At 36.0% G+C, this 21,180-nt stretch overlaps 1 protein-coding gene across 5 annotated transcripts in view; it reads right to left on the bottom strand.

The window, feature by feature from the left end:
* Positions 1-21,180, bottom strand: part of LOC129725983 (nuclear hormone receptor FTZ-F1-like) — a 341,425-nt gene that overhangs the window by 133,151 nt on the left and 187,094 nt on the right. For 4 of the 5 annotated variants that reach the window (XM_055682488.1, XM_055682489.1, XM_055682490.1 and 1 more), the window contains one exon: positions 14,579-14,944. In XM_055682488.1, coding sequence (XP_055538463.1) covers positions 14,579-14,944 — 366 coding nt within the window. The remainder of the gene's footprint in view (positions 1-14,578; positions 14,945-21,180) is intronic. The other variant, XM_055682492.1, reaches the window with a different exon arrangement.

The following is a 21,180-nucleotide window of genomic DNA, read 5'->3' as shown; positions in this document are numbered from 1 at the left end:
CAAAAATCGGAAATCGCCATCTTAGAATTCGAAATAGTGCCTGGTGTTTCGGACAATTTAGGGTTGTGATTTCAAAATGACATGCGGAGTTAATTTCTGATCTCTGGGTATCATTCTGATTCCGGAAATACTCATGTTGGGAGGTAGTCGCCCATTTTGGTCTAATTTCCAGAAACTGAAAGTCACCATCTTAGAATTCAAAATGGTCTCTCGGGTCGATTTTTGGCTTTTGTGCATCATCTTGATCACTTTAGTTGTTTTCCGGAAAAATTGATTGAAATATGTTTTATTTGTGTGGAACTGAATAGCTTTTCCCCCTCCCCTCTTTCCAGAGTAGGAATGGGTGTCAGATTATCATAGAAACATTCCTTGTACTTTGAAATCCTCATATTCCAAATTTGCTTCCGTTTGCCTAATTGGTTCTAAAGTTAAATAGAAATTTATGTGTTATTATAGAGGAGCCCTTTCTTTCTGAGGAGGAAAAGGTATCGAACCTGTTTTGTCCACTAGAATATCCTCATATCAAATTTGGTTTTATTTGCTTGGTCTTGAGTTATGCAGAAACTTGCATTTCATTTGTATGGGACATTTCCCTTCCAGAAGAGGAAGGTTGTCGAACCACCACAAAAATATTTCATGCTTCTAAAAACTTCCTCATGCTAAATTTGGTTCCATTTACTTCTTTAGTTCTTGAGTTATGTAGAAATTTGGGTTGAATTTGTATAGAACCCCTCCCTCGTCGTACCACCATAGAAATATTTCTTGCTTTCAAAAATCTCCACATACCAGATTTGGTTCCATTTGCCTGATTAGATCTTGAGTTATGCAGGAATTTGTGTTTCATTTGTATGGCAGCTCTCCCTTTCAAAGAAGTCAGGAGTCTCAAACTAACATAATAACCTTCCTTGATCCCAGAAATCCTTACATACAAATTTGTACACCAATTCGCTGATCCATTCTTGAGTTAAATTTGATGTGATTTGGGGACTCCAACTTATTTTTATCAATATAAAGACTCTTCGCTTTAATTTTAACTCACCAAACAAGAATAAATTACAATTATATTAAATTAAAGATTGTTTTACGAAAGCATTTTGAATTTTCCAGTTTTTGTAGGTGAAATCTCTGAAAATTTGTATCTCCAAAATTTTAATGTGCCTCAAACGTTGTCTATGGATAGGTTGTAGAAAATGGATATCTTGACTTTAAAAAAAATATAAAAAAAATCTATCACTTATTTATCAAAAGTCAAACAATTTTAGAACAACATTTTCATAACTGGTAACACTTGGAAACAAGTGAAAAAGGCGTATGGTGAAGAAAAACTCAAGTTAATGAGAAGTTTTCTTGAGGGATGTCGGACACGACCATATTTAGGAATGTGTTCACTAAGAGCATTTCTGATTTAAATTTGCAGTCAAAACTTATAATTAGCCTTCTAGTGCCCAGTGCCGCCTTTAGACGGTCTTCAGTGACACCTCTAAAAAGCATCAATCAATACTTAAAAATGTTTATAAAGATTCATAGTGATTTTTTCGAAGTCCGTCTAAAAATTAACTTGGGTACTAGAGGGCTCCCTTACTAACACGCAGAGAATCCTGAGTAAGAATCCCCAGGATACCGATTAACACGGTGACGGAATCGTGAAAGGAATCGCAAACACGATCCGGAGGATTCCCACTCACGAATTTTATTCAAGAAGCCTAGAGCCATATACAGGGCATTCCTGAGGATTCTTTTTTCAGGAATCCTTTTCAAGGACGCTCACGAATCCAATGTGAGGAATCCTAGAGAATCTATGCGAATCGTATGTGTTCGTCCGGGTTAATATGAATATATGAACTTCAAGGATGTTCAAATGAGTATTGCTAAAAAAAAAAAAAAAAAATAGATGTTGCTCCATCTTTCCACAAGTTTTTAAAGTTTTTAAATTACATTATTTGCACAAATGCAAAAAGAATAAAAATTGTTCGTTTCAGATTTAAGTATATTCAGTTTCATTTTATCGATTTACATTTGGCCGGATCAGGCTTGTTATTATCCCTAATATGTGGAAAGAGCAGAATGAATATCTACTGCTCACTTCTGGCAAAGCATGAGCGCTGCATGTAAGAAGTTGTTTGTACCAAACTACTTTATTATGCTTTGTGCTGTGTTTCTACCGTTCGCAGAAAAATTAATACACTTACTGCTTACACAGCTGAGTAAAACAAGAGTGGAGAATCACTCTAGAGAGTACAGTAAGGTCTTTTTGCTATAGTCGACTTGATATCAATCACGTTTTCCGTTTAGGTGACAAGTAATCGTATTTCAGTTTCCAAAACAAAATTACATTTTTGGTGTGAATACTTCAAATTAAAAATATTGCCTTTTGGTCTCTAAATCGACCATCATTATATTCAACCGAGGTTCAAACGTTTTAAGGCAGTCTTCGTTTTCTTCGTTATATTTCTACCTCAAAAAAATCTTTTTAAGCGGGCCCGTACTAATTTGAAACGCATTCCCCGCGTAAAAAACACCTTAGTGTACACAGAAGTACACCGCGATACTGAGATAAATTGAATAGCTTTCAGTTTCGAGATGCAAAGCAAACAGCGCAATCTACTTTCCTACCTAGATGCTCCTCTCATTTGATATATGCTTAAGAGGCACTCGGTAAAAGCACTGCTGTGAGCTCATTTGATATTTGATTTGAAGACACACAGTAAAAAAACTGCTGTTATCTATGCTATTGTACGTGATGTACACACCAGTTTATTATCTCCCGGCAGGAAAATTTTAGATTACACCGCGGTGTGTTTTGAAAATTATTCAGATACACACATCTTCAAGCAAGTGCGTCCTTTTACCCACCAGTGTGAGAGCAGTTGTTTCCGCAGTTAAAGATATTCTCCTACACGCTAGTAATTCTCTGGGAGTAATGACAAATTGCTTGTTTTTTCGAGATTTTATTTAGTGAATATCGAAGATAAAAGAAATAAATATCCGCTGCAAAAATTTACAATTCTTGTTGAGTAATTTATGGTATTCATATTAAGGCTGATACTAATTTTGTATAGTTTATATGTCCACGGTTATCAAAGTTAGCTAATGGGAGGGCAAAAAATAAATAACACTGAGAAGAAAAAAAAAGGAACAGCTTTCATAAAAAATTGTGTACAAGTTATGACGCTTGTAACTTGCATGCAAAAGTGTGTTGAAAAATATCACATCATTACCATTATTAATCATTTGGCTTGCCTTTTGATGACACTTTCACTGTCACTGGACTTGTTTGTTGAAAAATTAAGCATATACGCTGTCGAAAAGTCAAAAATATTAACAAAACGGCTTGAACTTTTTTTTTCTTTCCCTTCCAATTTTCAACATTTTTGAAGGGGTGACAGTGGAGTATGTGGAGCGGGGGGGTGACATAAAATGAAAATAAAATTTGTATCGGCCTAATGAGATAAACTTTCAATTACCATCAACAGCAGCATTGCAGGTTTTCCCTAATTGCATACGTATAGAAATGTACGAACAAAAGTGTATCACTGCAGTACGAATAGTAGCGCTGCAGTACGAATAGAAGTGTACCGCTGAAATGTACGAATAGAAGAGCACCGCTGCAATCATTGATGACGAGAGACCTGTGGTTCTTTACTCCACTGGTACTGTTGCTTTTACCGGCATGTTTTCTTTCAAGACATCAATTTTTATTAGGTTCTGAAAGCAGGTTTAGAAATTGTTCAAGGATGGGGATTGTTTCAAACTTTTTGGAAAACTATCACCTACGAGACATCATATTAGTCTAAGCTCATGGAAGCAAAAATAAATTGACCTACTGGGACGGGGAGACTCTGTCAATTTTTATTTCGATATTGATACAGAGAATATCACAGGGAACGGATGGTGTCCATTCAAGTCATCTGGGCTAGGAATGCTCGCATGTAATTGGTTCATTATTCGCGTAAATTTGCCATTGAAAATTTTTATCAATTTTACCGCTTAACAATGAAATTAGAGTGATAACTAGCATATTACAAAATTGTTATACATTTTATCTATCCAACAACATATTGGTTATTGTTATCCATCATGTGGTTATGCTGTTATTAACGTTTGAAATCTGACGCAACATTTGCCAGTTTCATTTCCAATTTTACAGAATGCATCCCAGTATAGTAAACAAAGACGTAGTCCCACGTCAAAACACTGTGCAATGATTGATTTTTCAATGAAAACTATATCCAGAATGATGTTATTCTACCCAGAGCTGTGCAAAAGTACTAAAATATTGAATCTAAATAGAAAATCAGTTCATACTGACTTTATTTTGATGAAATGTAATATGATGATAAAATCGGGTGAAAAAGGTGATAAAATCGGGTATATCTAGCTAATGGTAGTAGTGGTCATAAGGTCCTTTACAATCCTTTGGCACAGAAAAACATCAGTAGACCAAGATATCATCCATCAGCAGCGACCGCACGATCGAATCGATATTGCAGTCCGACGATGTTCTGTGTTCGATAGAACGGGACGAGTGAATAAAATTCATTCATAACTGATGGCTAACTGTGAAATTTTGATGCCTACAATAATTTCCTGAAAAGATTACAATGACCTTAAATCGCATATATTTGATCTGTTAACCAGTTAAAAACTCATCGTTTCAGCCCCTTCCAGAAACAATCCTTAATCATGTTGAACTCGATATTAATATCAGTTTCGACTGCCTCCGTTTTAACTGGGCTGTGGCTGGTTGTAAATTAATATTATCCTGTAATAAAACAACCATCAATCAAGGGAGAAACAAATTATGATTATGTTTAGGATATTGCACCCATTTTTGAAAAACTTCCCATTAACAGATACCGACGACGACTGGAAACGGAAAGAATAAAATTAAGTGCCGTTCGCACTAAAGTAACTTTTCCCCACGAACACAATAAATTTCTAGCCTCCACAAATAGTGCATTCTAGAAACAATATTGGTTCCGGAGAAAGCCATCTGTCAAAACTGCCCATCATCGTAATGTCGAGAGGTGAGTCGAACATCCTCAAGCTTCGAAATCTAGATCTCGTTCACTCACAACTACCGCAACACAGCTCAGCTCACCTTCGAACATCAAATCATCGAAAAAAAAATCTAACAAGCATTCAGCATTTCAGAGCGCGGGCCCAGAACCGATTCGCAAAATTTCTACACTCCACCACCGAGGCATTTTGCGCTCTATGTGGGGATGTGCTTCTGCTCTAGATTGGTTGGATGACTAGCGGCGCAGCGACAGGCGGCAGCGCGATGTTGACGAAGCCGGTGATGATGATGATGACGGTACCGATGAGGGAAACTAGGTCGCCGGTATGCACCGTAGCGAAGGCGGTTTAAGTTGAAATGGGGAAAAAGACTGTGTTTGCTTCCCATCAGAATCGACCGGCGAACGTCGTCATCGGTGTAATCATCTACAATCATTAGCGTCATCGCTCATCCCCATTTTTTTTCTCGAAATTCAAGGGTTCTCTGTTAGAGTGCAATCATGCCGGATACGAAGGCAGGGAAGCAAGAGTGTACTGTTTGTTATTTTACATAGCAAGAGTGAAAAGTTTTCGATTTTTCGCTGTGACGTCAGCATCAAGTGGGGCCAGCTTCGGCAAGAAGAAGCGCGCTCGGTTCGACGAAAAATCGATACCGAACCGGCTTTCCGAACTTAGCAGATAGATAGTGGGTTGGATTATGGATAGTGGAGAGATAGTTGAGTGTTCCTGTTTTGTATGTCGCTCCGGTCGCAGTGGCGAATGGGCTCCGATACGCGAGGTGCCAAATAGTTTGCCGTTGCTGTGTGGAAAAAAACACTTGCCAGCTTCGGTGGCAAACAAAAGAAGCGCTTGTGGAGATCCTAGCGTTAGGTAAGGGAAAAGCGAGCGGATAATCTAGGCCAAGGTTAACCGGAAATTGTGCGGATTTTGCACACAGCAAAAGCGCCTTCATGTCTGGAGCATAAAATTTGCGGGCCAATTCGGAAACTGTCGCGTGGCGTTCCTCGCACTACCGCTACTGTTGAGAAAGTTAGTTTTCATTAAATTTATTGGGGTATTTTTCAAGAGCTGCGCTCCGGCAGACAAACGGTTGGCAAACGGTCCAGCGGACATAAATTTTGAACGCGAAGAATGAAATAACTGTAATAGAATTATGAACTTGTTGGGAGATTATTGACATTATTTAAGTTATTAGTTGCTACGAGCGTTCAATGTTCTTTAGCAAAGTGGTCTAGGGCGAAATTAGAATAGTCGCTACGATAAATTTAGGTTGGTGACTTTGAATCATGCAACATAAATAAATTGCATTATGGAAATAACTGTGTGAGAAAATTTTTTGAACTTTGCTTGTCCCATGAAGTAGTTAACTGGGAGGCTATGCTATTTTTAGAACGTTGAACGGGTGAATGCTTCAGGAGATGCATTCCTGCATCTATCCCTTAATAAAATATTCATTCGTTGGTATTTTTCATAACATAAAAAGTCGCACTTTCTCTAAAGAGTTTTTCGATTTTAAAAAAGTAACTAAATATCAATACCCTATTGCCAACTGTGTCAATGAACAAACAAATTGAAAAATGACAATCGATAAAACGGGTAGCGAAATGTTATTGGCACAACGCTTTGTTTGTTGGTTTACGCCGAAAAAACGACAAACCCACAAGTGCTACTGAAGCAAAAGCTTGCAATGTTTTTTGTCAGTCCAATAATCAGGTCAAATTGATTAAAAGTTGAATTTTTTGTGATATTCTGGAGCTGAGCGATTCTCGCTGGAACCGTCCCACTGGGATGAACCGAAGTCTTTCAAAAAAGATTATTTGTGTCCATTTCTCTTGAATTGATTTCGAAAGGTAACATGAATGGCAGATAAACGTTACGCTTACCCAATTTTATGAATGCATCCTGAAGTATTTTTTCCCAGTTTTCCAATGGTGGTATCAACTTAAATTCATTGGTTGCGAACTTGCTCAAAACACATTTTTTGATAAAATTATTTTATGATACAGTCATACCTCAATATAAGGCAACTTTATTTTTATTTTCGTTACGTTATATCGAGTTACGTTATATCGAGGTTGTCTTATCGAGGTATGACTGTATTGTTCATGTTGACGGCTGCTGTTTCAAAAGGACCTATCCAAAAATGTGACTGACGAATAAAATATTCCATACCAGAAAAACTGGTTGTTCGATTGGAATAGTGTCACTTCGGCAAAGTTGTAAGTAATAAAAATGCGGTTCTAGAAAAAATATATACTCTATAAAGAATTTGTTTTCTGTGCCAAATTTTATGGTTTAACGAGAAACAAAAAAGTTAAAATTTTCCAAAAAAAACTTTTATTCTATTTGAGGCAAAATGATTTGTTAAATTTATGTTACGTCTTCAGCAAGGTTTTAGGTAGCATTTTTGTCGTTCCAAAAAAAAAAAGATATACACGGTAGGAAAAAATATTACGTTTTGAGAAAAATTAAAAAGAGGTATAAAATTGAATATCTCAAAAAGACCACTTTTTACAGATCTGAATTTTTTCTGAAAAAACTACACATTGTAAGTTTAACATTGACGCTTGTTTTAACATAATAGAATAAAAAATAAAAAAAAATTATGATTTTTAGAAAAAGCGCTTTTATACTTTTATACTAATTTTTGACAGTGTATATTTTTTCTGCGGAAGGACCAAATTACTATCTACAACTTTGTCGAAGACACTATACCGAATAAACAAACCGTTCACACGCTAAATATATTTTTTATCATTAATGGACACTCGACACAGGAGATTATCCCGAAACTTGATATCTCGGGTTTTGTGCTGACATAAATCAAACTATGCACAGTGTTTAGTTTTGCTGATTTCGTGCTTCGAATCAATAGCGTCCTCTTTGATGAACTTTATTTGGGAAAATTTCTATGTATTTTATTGCGCTTCTTTGCGAATGGACGATGTTTAATCCACCTAGAAGTGAAGACCAAAAATGCAATATTTTAAATATTGAGTATTACCACCAAAAATTAAGAATTTATTTCGAAAACTCTGGCCTAAAACGGAAAACGTGATTGAAATGAGGTCGATATCTTGTACCGTTTTTGAGTAATGGAGGAAAACAACCCGCGAACAAAAAAACCGCGTTAAAAAGACTTTACTGTACTTTCCTACATATCTTATAACTTCTACAAAGTGATTAGTAATACAGCAATACACATTTTTGCCGAACATTTTGTTTCGCTGCAGTTCAAAATAAAAAAGTGATTCAACCATTATCAATTTTTCAAGAGTTAATTGAACTTGAAATTACTCGTTAGTACGCAAAAATACGCAGATAACACTATTTTTTTAACCATTATCAATTTTTTTAAAAGTTAATTGAACTTTAAATTACTCGGTAGTACGCTAGTACACTGTAGAAATGCGTCAACTTATGTCAAAATGTCGCATAGTAATTGCTCGCCGGGTTCATCACTTCAACGTTGTGTTCAGGAAAAAACTTATTAAGTCTTTGAAAAAAAATTGGTGGCTTGGAACACCAAAATTCACAGCTATAATTTTCATTTTTTCCCAGTTTGAGCTGTAGGCCCAACTGAAGGCCAGTGACCAGTAATTATTTGATATTCTGAAAGAACATTTGTTCTACTTCCAAAATAACCTATAATCATTTGTCTGATAGAAGTTTTTTCGTTTGTTTTAACAAAGAAAATTACTTTGTTGTAAAATCTTTACTTTTTCGAACAACTTGTTTCTTTTTAAAGATAGCGTTTTACAATCTTCAGCGAAAGGTTGAGTCCATAGAAAGTACACAATTTTGTAGTTGGATTGAAAAATGAAAAAAATAATCGAAAAAAGTTATAATGAAAAATGTGAATTTGTAGTCAATTTTTTATACTTGACATCATCTATAGTGAGACAACAATGGGTTTATTATTTACCGTTCATTTTCTTCTCCATTAATTGTTTAAATTTTTTTGGCAATGTTCATAAATTTTATTTTGCGAAAAAGCGTGGTTCTAACGCCAAGTTCAAACTTTTTTGACTAGTTTTTGCATACCAAAACAAAAATGAAACAGATGTGATCAGACTTTTTTGGGTCAAAATTTCATAGATTTATTAGATCGTTTGGTTAGCAAACTAGAAAAAAAAACAAAAAGATTTTTTCGGAATATTTGGTAGAAAACAAAAGAACAAATATTTAAAATATGGGTTGTTCCATCTCAAACGTGCAAAAAATATACAAATGTGTCAAATAGCTTCTCAGATTAGGCTCCAGTTAAAACTCAAAAACTCTATATTAATAAAAAAAATTAAATTGATATCCAAACAACTGGTAATATTTTTCGTGAGAACTTGTATGGTTTTTAAATACGTCGGCTCATTTCCTTCACAATTGCCTTATTCAGAATGTCCATAATCAAAACAGAGATTTTAGCAAAATAACATCCCTAGTAACAATATTTGTTTTATCGAAGTTTTATAGTGCTTTATACAGCCAAAATAGCGCTATAAAACCTTGATAAAACCAGTTTTGTTGCTTGGGATTTCCTTAGAAATACGATGGATTTGTTAAATTTGAAATCAGAATATAATAATTTGCGGAGAACCTCAATATATATTTTATCGAATGCCACTCAAAATTGATATTTTTTGAATTTTCAATTTTCTTCAAAATTCGGTTTCTATAACGTCCATAAATGCAACGTGTAGAAAAATAATATAAATATATAAAAAACGGTAGAAAAATATTGCTCAAAACCAGAGCAAATCTGACTTCATTTCTTACAAATGCTGTAAATCAGGATTTGCTCATAGTATCTCGAAGTTCATGAGGGCTTTTCTTGTGAAATTGTTACAGGAACACGATGAAATTGTCGAATTTGAAATCAAAATATACTCATTTGCCGTAGAATGCAATTCAATTTGTCAAATGCAAAAAAAATCTGGCAACACTGCCAGAAAAAAATTAGAATAATATTTTTTGTAAATATACATTAAATTAAACTAGAACATCGGCTCTATTATCGTCAGGTTTTACCTATTATCGTCCGAGGGGCAAATGATGTCCTAGAGCGTTAGTCTTCCATGATGGTTCTTCATGATGCAGAGTATCTTCCTGCAAAAGATTAAGGGCCATCCACATACCACGTAGACAGCTTTGGGGGGGGGGGAGGTTGGCTAATGTCCGCGGTCCATACAATTTTTTTAGAATTTATATGAGCAGTTGTCCACGGAGGGGGGGGGGGGGTCAAAATCATTAAAAATCTGTACACGTGGTATGTGGATGGCCCCTTAGTTTTCTAGGACTTCATTAACCCCCAGGACGATAATAGGTAAAACCTGCCGACAATAGAGCCGATACCCCAATTAATATTTTTTGTATTCCTTGGCTAAATAAAAAAACAAATTATGTAACTGTTCATTTTCAGACATCATGTAATTAGATCCACAATTAAAAGAAAGTAAGAGTTTTTACTGACAAATGACATTTTTATAAATAAATGGGATCGTTCCTCTAACCCAATCGGCACCAAAGTTGGGATTTTTGCATAATAACCTTGCATGAACAATTCCCTAGAATTTGAGCCAAATCTAAGAAGATCGTTGACATGAGGTGTACACGCTTGAGATGAAATAACCCATATGGAATTTGAGCTGGAATAGCCCACATGGGGAGCTGCGTAGTCGCAAGGTTACAGAGTCCGCTTTGGCAAGCGAATGGTCGTGGGTTCGAATCTTAGTAGAATCAAACCATTCGATGTCAAAAAACGACTTAAACACGGGTTTATTCTCAAGCTACCCTTCTTTAACTCTGAATTTTAATTATAATTGGCGATTTTTAGCAGAAAGAACGTAACTCGGTATAGAAGATCAGAGCAGTTCCACAAAAAACGCCCCAGTTTTAATATTTTTTTTTTAAATTGTCATTTTATATTTGGCATAAACTTTGCATAGACGTTGCTATAGGCAAAAGATTGGTGCTATTGGTTTAATTTTTTGGAACACGACTTATTTTTGAGAAGCTATTGAAAAATGCTATTTTGGAAAGGTATTGATGATTACAAATATTTTTAGGGCCAAAACAGTTTGTTTGATCGGTATAATGTTCTGGGCAAAGTTGTAATTATTATTTTTTCTTTGCGAAAAAAATATACTCTAGAAAAAAAAATTTTTTTTTGTGAGAAAAAGCTTAAATAAAAATTAAAAATTAATTATCTATAAAAGCTGATTTTTTTTTTTAATTTTTTTTTTTTATAAAAATTACAAAAGATTACCCAGCAATGATACCGGTCCGAACATTGAGGAATCAGCAAAAAAAAGTTAAAATGACTGATTTTAAGGAGGGGTGAAATCAGCATTTTAAGGAGAGGTGAAATCAGCAAAAAAAAGTTTAAAAAACTGATTTCAAGGAGGGGTGCTCCATAAACAACTCTATTTTGTCGTGTCCAACGTACAGATAGGACGCAGTATTCAGTAAATGTTTTTCTTTTAAATTTTTCCACAATTTTGCTGAAGGAAGCAATCTGCTATATTGAAAATTAGAAAAAATATTTTCTTTGATCTAACTGTTAGGTGGATTGATCGAAAAACCGAAAACGCCAAAAGTAAGACCTTGTTCTATGAAACAATTTTGCTGAAGACATTGAGTACATAAATCAATTTTTCACAGTCAAATCTAAAACGATCACGATTTTTCGAGTTTAGACCACTGTGCACTGTGGGATTTTCAAATAAATTTTTCCACCAATTGTAAATGTCTTGAAATATAACCCCTGGAATGTGTAGAAACTATTTTGAAAGTTATTTCATTAAATGGTGGTTGAAAAACGTGCTTTACAATAAGTATTTCGTCGTTTTTATTTCACTTTTTTTTACCTTTACGACCTTCAAAAGGGCGTTAATCAAAAATGTACCGTACGATGATTTTGAAATTTTGACCAGAGACTCTGGACGTCATAACGAATCGAATGATGTACTCATATTCTTTGGAGCATTTTATTGCTAATAACGGTCTGTGGGAGCACCCTGATTTTGTCTTTCCGGAAAACATACTATCAATCTTTTTTTTTCTTTTTTTTAAGTTAAAAGTAAAATTAAAAATTAGTTATCAAGAAAATCTCATTTTTCATCAATTTTCTATTAAAACTACAAGTCATTACCTAAGCAATAGAACCGGTTTGATCATGGAGAAACAGAAAAAAAAGTTTTGTTTTTTGAAAATAAATATTTTTTTCGATGAGATTTTTTTAAGGACAACATTGTTATCTACAACTTTTACGAAAACACTATGTCAATCAAATAAATCATTTTGGCTGTAGAAATATTTTAAATTTCCAATAGAGCACTCTATGGGGAATTAAAAACATTTTTACAGTTGAAACGGTTTGTTTGATCGGCATATTGTCTTCGGCAAAGTTGTTGATGATTTATTTGTTCTTCCATAAAAAAGTACACTGTGAACCATTGCTTAAGTAATTTTTTGTAGTTTTTGTAAAAAAAATCAGATTTTTAAAAAATGAGTGTTTTAGACAATTAATTCTTAATTTTTCTTGTAACTTTTTTCCAAAAGAAAAATGATTTTTTTAGAGTGTATATTCTTTTCGGATAGACAAAATTATTATCTACAGCTTTGCCGAAGACGTCACACCGATCAAACAAACTGCTTTGGCCCTAAAAATATTTGTAATCATCAATACCTTCCCAAAATAACTTTTTTAAATAGCAAAAAATTAAACCAATAGCACAAAATGGCATCTTTTGCTCAAAGAAACGTCTATACAGTTTAAGCCGAATCAAAAACAACAATTTAAAAATATATTAAAACTGGGACCTTTTTTGTGGAACTGCTCTAAGATGGAACTAATAAACAATCAAAGCAAAAAAGGAAACTTTTCTTCGCCATTTTATTTCTATTCAGGAGTTCTTTAAATTGTTGCTGTAGTTGCGAAAGCTGCGTATTCAATAGAAAATATGCCAAAATAAAACATTTAAAAAAAAATGTAGACAATTATATTTAGTTTTAAATTTATCTTGATAGCATAAAACTAGCTACGAATACTGGCATTGCTTTCTATACAGTAATTCGTGCTTCGTAAAAAAATGCTTGAAGTCCACGTAGATTTTGATAATGACACTCGACACTCTAGATAGACGAACTGAAGAAATAATTAATTTAAAACTGACTTTTCTAGGAAATTTGTTTACAACCACCGACAAAACTTCCAAAATTCGTTTGAACTAAAATCGCAATCATTTCGAAGTTCATATAAAAAACAGAAGAAACCCCCAAAATTCACATAAAAAGTGATTTTAATGTACAGTCCCTCTACAATTATGGGTCAGTCAACGTGTTGTCTGAATGTTCAAAAATGGATATAAAATCGGAAAAGTTATCAACTACGAATGTTTCACTATCTATCTCTATGTTCTGATGTGTAATTTCGATCAACAATTAGTTTCACTGCAGTTGATGCGTGTAAATCGGTTGGGAAGAAAAATATCACTTGCATAGCAAAAGACACAATTATGGGTCACTTTTGGCCTTCAAAATTATTTAATCTATAAAATCGTCAAAATACAAAACGCTAGTTATTTCATTGTTGTAAAAGCTTGATAATAAGTTATTTTATTCAGTCTTGATGCATTATTATGTTAAAGTAATTAATAGCAAAAATATGGACTGACCCACAATTGTGCACCGCAAAATGTAACATTAAATCATTTTAATCGTATAAATGAGGTTACAAGTGAGTTATGAAAAATACCACTGCTAATGAAAATTGTTCAGTTTTGAGAGAATAGACGTATTTGCGTAAAAGTGACCCATAATTGTAGCTGACCCATAACTGTGGAGGCACTGTACTTATATTTAATAACTTCTATGTTTGTTCCTTCAAGTTTATTATTAGTCAATTTTTATAACTAAAAACATTGCATTTCAAAAACCTTACCACCGTTATTGAATTTGTACTTTTTTTGTAAAAATCTTTAAAATTAGGTTCACGAAGTTTAGAACCTATTGCAAAAGTAGTTTTGCGATAAAATAGTGAAAACCTCCGGTTCAAAAATAAAAGATGTTTCTGGATGTTAGATTTCGAGTCGTTTATATTAATCCAGAATTGTAATCCTATCAAGCTTATTTTTCTGAGCAGTAGTAGTAAAAGGTTTTTAATAAAGCTCAATTCAATTCAAATCAACAATTGTTCACAACAATACATAGCTCGAAACAATGTTAGAGAAACATAATAAGTCGAAAAAAAAACTCGAAAATTTGTAAGGTACAATTCCAACTGAAAAAGTGCATTTTGTGACTAGAAAATAATTATAATCTTTATTTTTCTCTGTGAGTTGATACATCTTCATCTCTAAAGCTGTTCACGTACCAACTTTGATATAATTTAAGTGGTGAAAATATTATAAATTTTCTGTTAATTTGAATGACATTTTAATTGTGATACGATCGATGTTAGCAACTGAGTAAATTTGATGTCAGACTTTTGAAACAAAATACGCAAATCATTGACCACTAATATCTGTTATAGAATTCAGAAGGAAAAAAAAGTGGCACTTACCTTCTAGCTTCATGCCGACCTCGAGACACTTCTGGAAGCGACAGTAGGGGCAGCGTTTGCGCTGGGTCTTGTCGATGTGACATTGCCGTTCGGCGACGCACGTGTACACCTTCTTGTTCTGGACGGTACGCTTGAAGAAGCCCTTGCACGACTCGCACGTCAGCAGTCCGTAGTGGTAGCCTGAGACTTTGTCACCGCACACCGGGCACAGTTCTTCAATGAAATATTTAAAATCAGTCTGGTCGCATTGAATGGCGGATACGACACTAAGATTGTTAAGATTAGTGGGCTCAATGGCGGTAGTACCTGACGGGGGGATCGCTAGATAGTTTGACTGCGTCTGGGAGATGTTGTCGTGGTAGCCACCTGCGGAAAACATGTAAGGGGAATCGAAATTGTAAAGGGAGTAGTTGGACTGCTGCCCCTGCAGGCCCTGGGCCCCGGCGGAAGCTCCGCCGGTTCCAGTTCCGCTGCCGTTCTGACCATGGTGATGATTGTTGTTACTATTACTAGTATTGTTATTGTTATTATTGTTGTGCGGCGGGATTGGCGACTGAGCCGTCAGGCTGTTGGCTACTGTGTTGTTGTTGACGCTGGTGCTGTTGTTGTTGTTGTTCAAGTGGCCGGCTACGGCTCCAAGAAGATTTCCGGCCGTTCCTGAGCCAGCTCCGGTCATATTGTAGCCGTATTGCGGCGGTGGCATGGCGTTTCCAGTCATGCTGTTGCTGTTGCTGTTACTGTTCTGGCTGGACAGTGACAGAAGCTGCGTCGTATTACCAGCTCCACCCTGTGGTGGTGGACTGGACGAGTAGTTGGCCAGCGAATACTGCGACATGTTGAGCGACATAAACACTGCCGAGTTCTGATGATCCATGTCTAATAACATTTCTTCCGACTTGTTCTCGGTTTAGTTGGAGTTATTTCGAAAATTGTTTCCTTGGCTTGAATTCTTAGTTTGCCACAGGTTCTTGGAAGTACTGAGCACACACACACTCGCACTTCGGACGGATTCTTGCGGTTTAATTTACTGATTAAATTTTCATATAACTTTTATGCATTAACCCATTAATGCTTTTGTTTCTATGCAGTTGTTGGTTGAGTCGACAGGTGATTGATGATGTGCTACCACTAAGCTTTTATTCGCTATTTCCACTTAAACTTCTAGAATGACCATATACCCTTATTCAATAAACATATACTTATACAACTTATCCATTAGTGCACTCAATCACAAAAAAATTACAGCTCTCCCTTGGGTTTTTTTATAGTTGCACTTTATTTTTTTCGCTTCTCGCTCCTTTGCTTGTTTTTTTTCTCATACAAATTTTCAAAAATACACCTTACACTTTGTGCCAACGGTGCGTTTTTTTATTCTACCGTACACTACACTAGAATTCCAGTATTTTATGAGGGTTTCATTCAGGCTACTTTTTTCACTACACAACGCGTAGGATCGATCGGCTTGTCAATATAGAACACGTTCACTCAAAGGTTTTAAATGACGCGGTTCGGTGATCCTTTTCGGGGCTCACGTGACACCGCGATGGTCGACAGTTGCACAGATTTGATCAGCTTGCTGCGACTGCTCCATCGATGGGACATTTTAATTTCACTTTCATCTCGAATGGAGAATGGTCACTTGTCTAAGCTCTTGTTCACTTGTTTTTTTATGTAGATTTTCATAAATTTTAATTATTCATATTCTACCTCTTTACAACTTTTTATTGTATATTTTTTGATTTGAACACTTGGGCTCATATATACCACTGCCCTACAAACGTGTTTCCTTTCTGTAGGGTAAACAAACACTTTGAGGCTTTTGTGGATCCTAAATCTGCTTCTTTAGCACCAGCGATTTGTTTTGTTTGCAAAATTCTTTTAGAACTTTGACTCTGTTTACTATCACATACGGGTTGAACAAGTTTCCTGAACTGTTGGTTTTTCCACAGGAAACTTAGAGCACTTGGTAACTTTGATTTTGGTTTTCCTGTTTTCACGAAACTTCAACGGAGCACTGTTATCTGCCAATCAGTTGGTAACTTGAAGAAAACAGAACAGAATAAAATCCAGATTTTCCAGAAGCTTAGAACTAAGGCGTGGGCACACTTTCCGACAGCGAAAACTGAAAAACCGCAAATAAATCGGTAACGTACGCGAAACCGCGCGATTTCTTAATTCTTGGAAGCTTGCGAATCCGGCGCACAGGTAGCAGAGCACCGAATTTGAATGTTTCTTCTAGTCTCCTGTTTCAGGAGGTAACTCAAAATAGTTCGCGATGTGACGCACGATCGAGCAGCGAGAATTACAACTTACGGCAAACATGGGCTACGATATACTAACTCCAACTACTTGAAAAATAATAATATAAAATCCGCTTTTTCGAGAATCCATCCGAAAACTTCGGCGACTGTTTTTCGTGTGGCCGCGCTCCGGTTGCCTTACCGTGTGTTCAACCAGACCGAGTAAACAACATTTCGGGCCACTCGTTCTCTCGCCGAAGCTGAGCACGCCACGACGTTCGGCATCGGCACGCGGCCTATGCTCCCCAGCGAGAGTGAGTGGCCCGCACGAACACGCACACATCGACGGCCAAGCTGCAAGAAAAAAGTGGAGTCTCGGCTTAGCAGCACAGCGGTTGCATTTGACACAGTTCGAATCGAGAACAGCAATGTAAACAACAATATCAGCAACGACACCAGCAGTGGGACAAAACATTGTGTGACACACTCTCGCTCTCAATGGCCCACTTTTTGGGGCGCGCGCACGCATACACTCTCGCACTGGTGTGATAGCCTAAATTCTCGCTTCGCAGCGAACAAACCTTATAGCGCAGGGCTGGAAAGATTTGGGGAAAGGGTTGACTCTAGCTCAGAACTGGAATTAACTTCGAACTGGTTCTGGTTGGAAATAAATTTGACTTTGTCTGAATTTAATACTGGATTTTAAGCTGTCTTTCATTATGAGTAATTTAATTTGTAATGGCCCCGAGCATTCAGTTATATTTCTCGTATTTCACAGTCGTACTAAATTAAACGTGAAACGAGCCAATGAAATCCGCACGAGTAAGAGCTCACTCGATTAAATGTTGAGGCAGGAAAGGAGTGCCCTGCGTGGTGCTACACTGAACATCGCGTCACATTCGTAACGTCCGCTAGGTGCTCTTTCGTGCACCGGACAACTCACACCCCTTCCGTACTGGTCGGTCGGTTTGCCTGCCGGATGAGTTCCACTTTCGGTTTCATTTCAGCCGCCTATGCTGTGTTTATGCTCGTCCACCCCCTCCCATGTAGACGTAAGCCGAGCGAGCGATCGGTGGAAGTTCTTCGTCGAGAGAGGGAGAGTGCATAGTGAGCGATCGCTGTTTTGGCTCACCACAGCACAGAAACCCAACTGCGTTGGTGTACGTGCGCGAGTGGGGTGAACGAGTGAAAACGACCAAGTTGTTGCTGGTGTTGTTGCTGGCTCGGAATAAAAGCGAAGGTATGAGGTAATACTAACAATTGCTGTAATTCACCACAACCTTGTCTGCCTGCCTGCAACACTCAAATGTATGGAGAGCATGGCACACAGAAGAGACACGAAAACAGACCGCGCGAGTGCGCGCGGTTCGAATACGAATTGTATGTGGAATGGAGTGCAACACTGAAATGAGAAGCAAAGCAAGACGAAAGGGTACCCCGATGAAGAACCATGGGGAGCGAAGGAGAACAAAAAAGGTTTTTATTGAGTATGGATAGTCAAACAATTTGTTGTGCATTTTAGCAACGAAGTTGATACACTCCGGCAAATTGAAAATAATTGTGTGCACATTGGGTGCCATTCTAGAGGAGTTAAAACACATAAGTTTCGTACCTATTCTATGGGGTTTATCATTTAGGGTTCTAGCAGAAAAATGTAATTTCTGTCAGGTGCTTTAATTTTATTTCCTTTAATGTTGTAATGTTTTTGCTTCTAAGACTTGAAGTTTATGTGCTAAACTATTTTGGGGGTATTATTAATACATTTTGCCTTTCTCCTAGAAAGGTATAGCAATCATTGGCAAAACCGAAGGTATCAAAGTGCTCCAAAGGACCGAATGGCATATATCACTCTGTATAAGCCAGAGCTGCACCATAAAATTCTATTGAATTTATTCATTATCTCAGAAACTACACAACCGATATTAACAAAATCGGTTCAAAATTAACGGGCTACTTAAAAACCCATAGATTTCGAATTTTATAAAGATTGGACATGTGGTTCAAAAGTTATAGAAAGGAACGTGTTTGGAGACTATTGATTTTAATCAATTTTCCCAGAGATGGCTGGACCGATTTTCATAAAATCAGTGTCATATGGAAGGTCTTGTTGTCCCATATTGATTTATTTGGCAATCGGACTCTTCCTTTGCCTGTTATGTTCAAAAATGTGAAATTTAGCTTTGAAAAGAAACATATTCCTCATAAACTCACTCACTTTTCTCAAAACGTCTAGCTGCCTCATAACACTCCATTGAATTTTACTGTAATCGCACTGTAACTTCCTCTGTAATGTATCAAAATGTTAAAAATCGCGAAACTTCATTATCTCAGAAACTACACAACCGATTTGAACAACACTGTTATCAGATGAACGGACTAATTAAGGGTTGACTGGTGAATTATTATGATTGAACACGTGGTTCAAATGTTGTGAAAAAAACAATCATATTTGAAATAGAAAAAAAAAAAGATATAATCAAGTCTATATATAATTTTATTGAGTCTATATATAATCAATTCTAACTCCAATATGAGTACAGTGACGTTTCGACTAAACCACGATAAAAAAAAATTGCGTCATATATTTGAAACAGAATTATTTCATGTTATTTGCATGTGTGTTTGAATGTTATGTTTCAAATGTTCGGTATAGTTCTGGTGTTGTCAAAAAATTGTCAAAAACAAAAACAAAGAATAATAAATAAATCCAACAGATATTATCCTGGTGTAAATCTATTTAAATAAAAAATACGTTCGAATGAGAAAGTCTGGGTCTCACTGCAAGGTGGATTAATTTGGGTTTTATTTTTCAATTCAAAATCAAACATATAATGTATTTTATACGTAAGTTTGATTTATTCTTCATGGACACAGAATTTACCCATATTGGTTTTCCAGAAACCAAAGGTTGTCAATTTGGATTTTAAAAAGACGTCTGAAGATGATTCCCAGGTCTCATTCATATTCATCTACTGGATCCTGAAAGATTTAGACAGTTTTGGCAATTTTAAGCTACTTTCCAGAAACCGGAATTGATATCATGAATTTCAAAATGGCATTTCGCAAATGTCTAGGAATCCGACTAATCAACACTAATTGTTCGAAATCTGCGTTCAACAAGTCTTGGGTTGAAAATGTTGAGTATTTTAATGGGTTCCAATCTATGAAACACACTTTTATACTAAACATTCAAAGTATGTCACTGGTCAAAAAATATATTCAATAGCAATAGACTACAGAGCAGCTTCCAAGCTGGTCTCAAGCTACGATACTGATCTAATAAACCAGTTGCCGTATGTTCGAATCCCGGCTCGGAAAAGACAGTCAGTAGGAAGTTGGAAGTACGTAAAATCTTCAGAGATTTAAATAAAGTTTTCCCATAAGCGAAGGTATAAGCGACGAACCCAACGAGCAACTACTCCAGTAACATACAACAAACAGAAGTTTGGTCTATTATATAATAATTTGGAGATTGAAAAACTACTCTAGGTTTGGAACCTACATACAACAAGTCGGTTTAGTCGATCTTAAGAAATGTACATTTTTTAATATGTAGTTGAATCACAATTTAAAAAAAATGTTTGCATTAAATTATATACACTGGGGTCGCTTTTTACGCGGTCGGTTGTCCGCATTTAAAAGATTAGATTAGATACACTTATACTAAACTTATTTGATATCGCATACAAACAATCTTCCTAATCGAGTAAAAATAAGTCGCGTTTTTGTAAAAATATTCTGTTTCAAGAAAACCTTAAAAACAACCCGCGTGAAAAGCGACTCTAGTGTAAGACACTTGAAAAATAAAAATAAAGAGCTCTTCAGGTTGATTGAAAAAGTTCGATCAAAAAAAGTTAGAAAAAAATGTGTTGGAGACTTTTATGACAACATTGCTCTTGAATGTTCCAATCCAGCTCTCTACGAATTTTTAACAGAATTCAGCAGATTTTTGACTTTGTTGAGTAAGGAACAACATTTTGATACACTGATAATAACTGTATAGTAATGTATTAAAAAAAAACATATTTCCATAGAATTTTCAGGTGTAGATATTTATACTCTTTTTGACAAGAAAATAAAAACATATATTAACTGTATTCACCCACTCGAAGAAATCAGCTGATCGCGCATACCAGCCGGACATGTGATCCCTGCACTGCGCCGGGCTTGCAACACTGCGCGGCGCGGTTTCGCAATGCGTCGAATCTCTAACTCAATTAACACATTGCCATTGACAATGCGAACAATTGTGCGTAGCCGTGTTTCGTTTTTGCTTTGAGTCGCGTTTTTTCGGTGTCTCTATGTTTCGTTTGGCAAGATCTTGAATCGTCGCACACTCAGCAGTTATTTTCCGCTCTCCTC

The sequence above is a fragment of the Wyeomyia smithii genome, chromosome 2, assembly GCF_029784165.1.
Source record: "Wyeomyia smithii strain HCP4-BCI-WySm-NY-G18 chromosome 2, ASM2978416v1, whole genome shotgun sequence".
Classification (NCBI taxonomy): domain Eukaryota; kingdom Metazoa; phylum Arthropoda; class Insecta; order Diptera; family Culicidae; genus Wyeomyia; species Wyeomyia smithii.
Note: the sequence above shows the minus strand (reverse complement) of the source record. Positions and strands in the feature narration are given on the sequence as shown.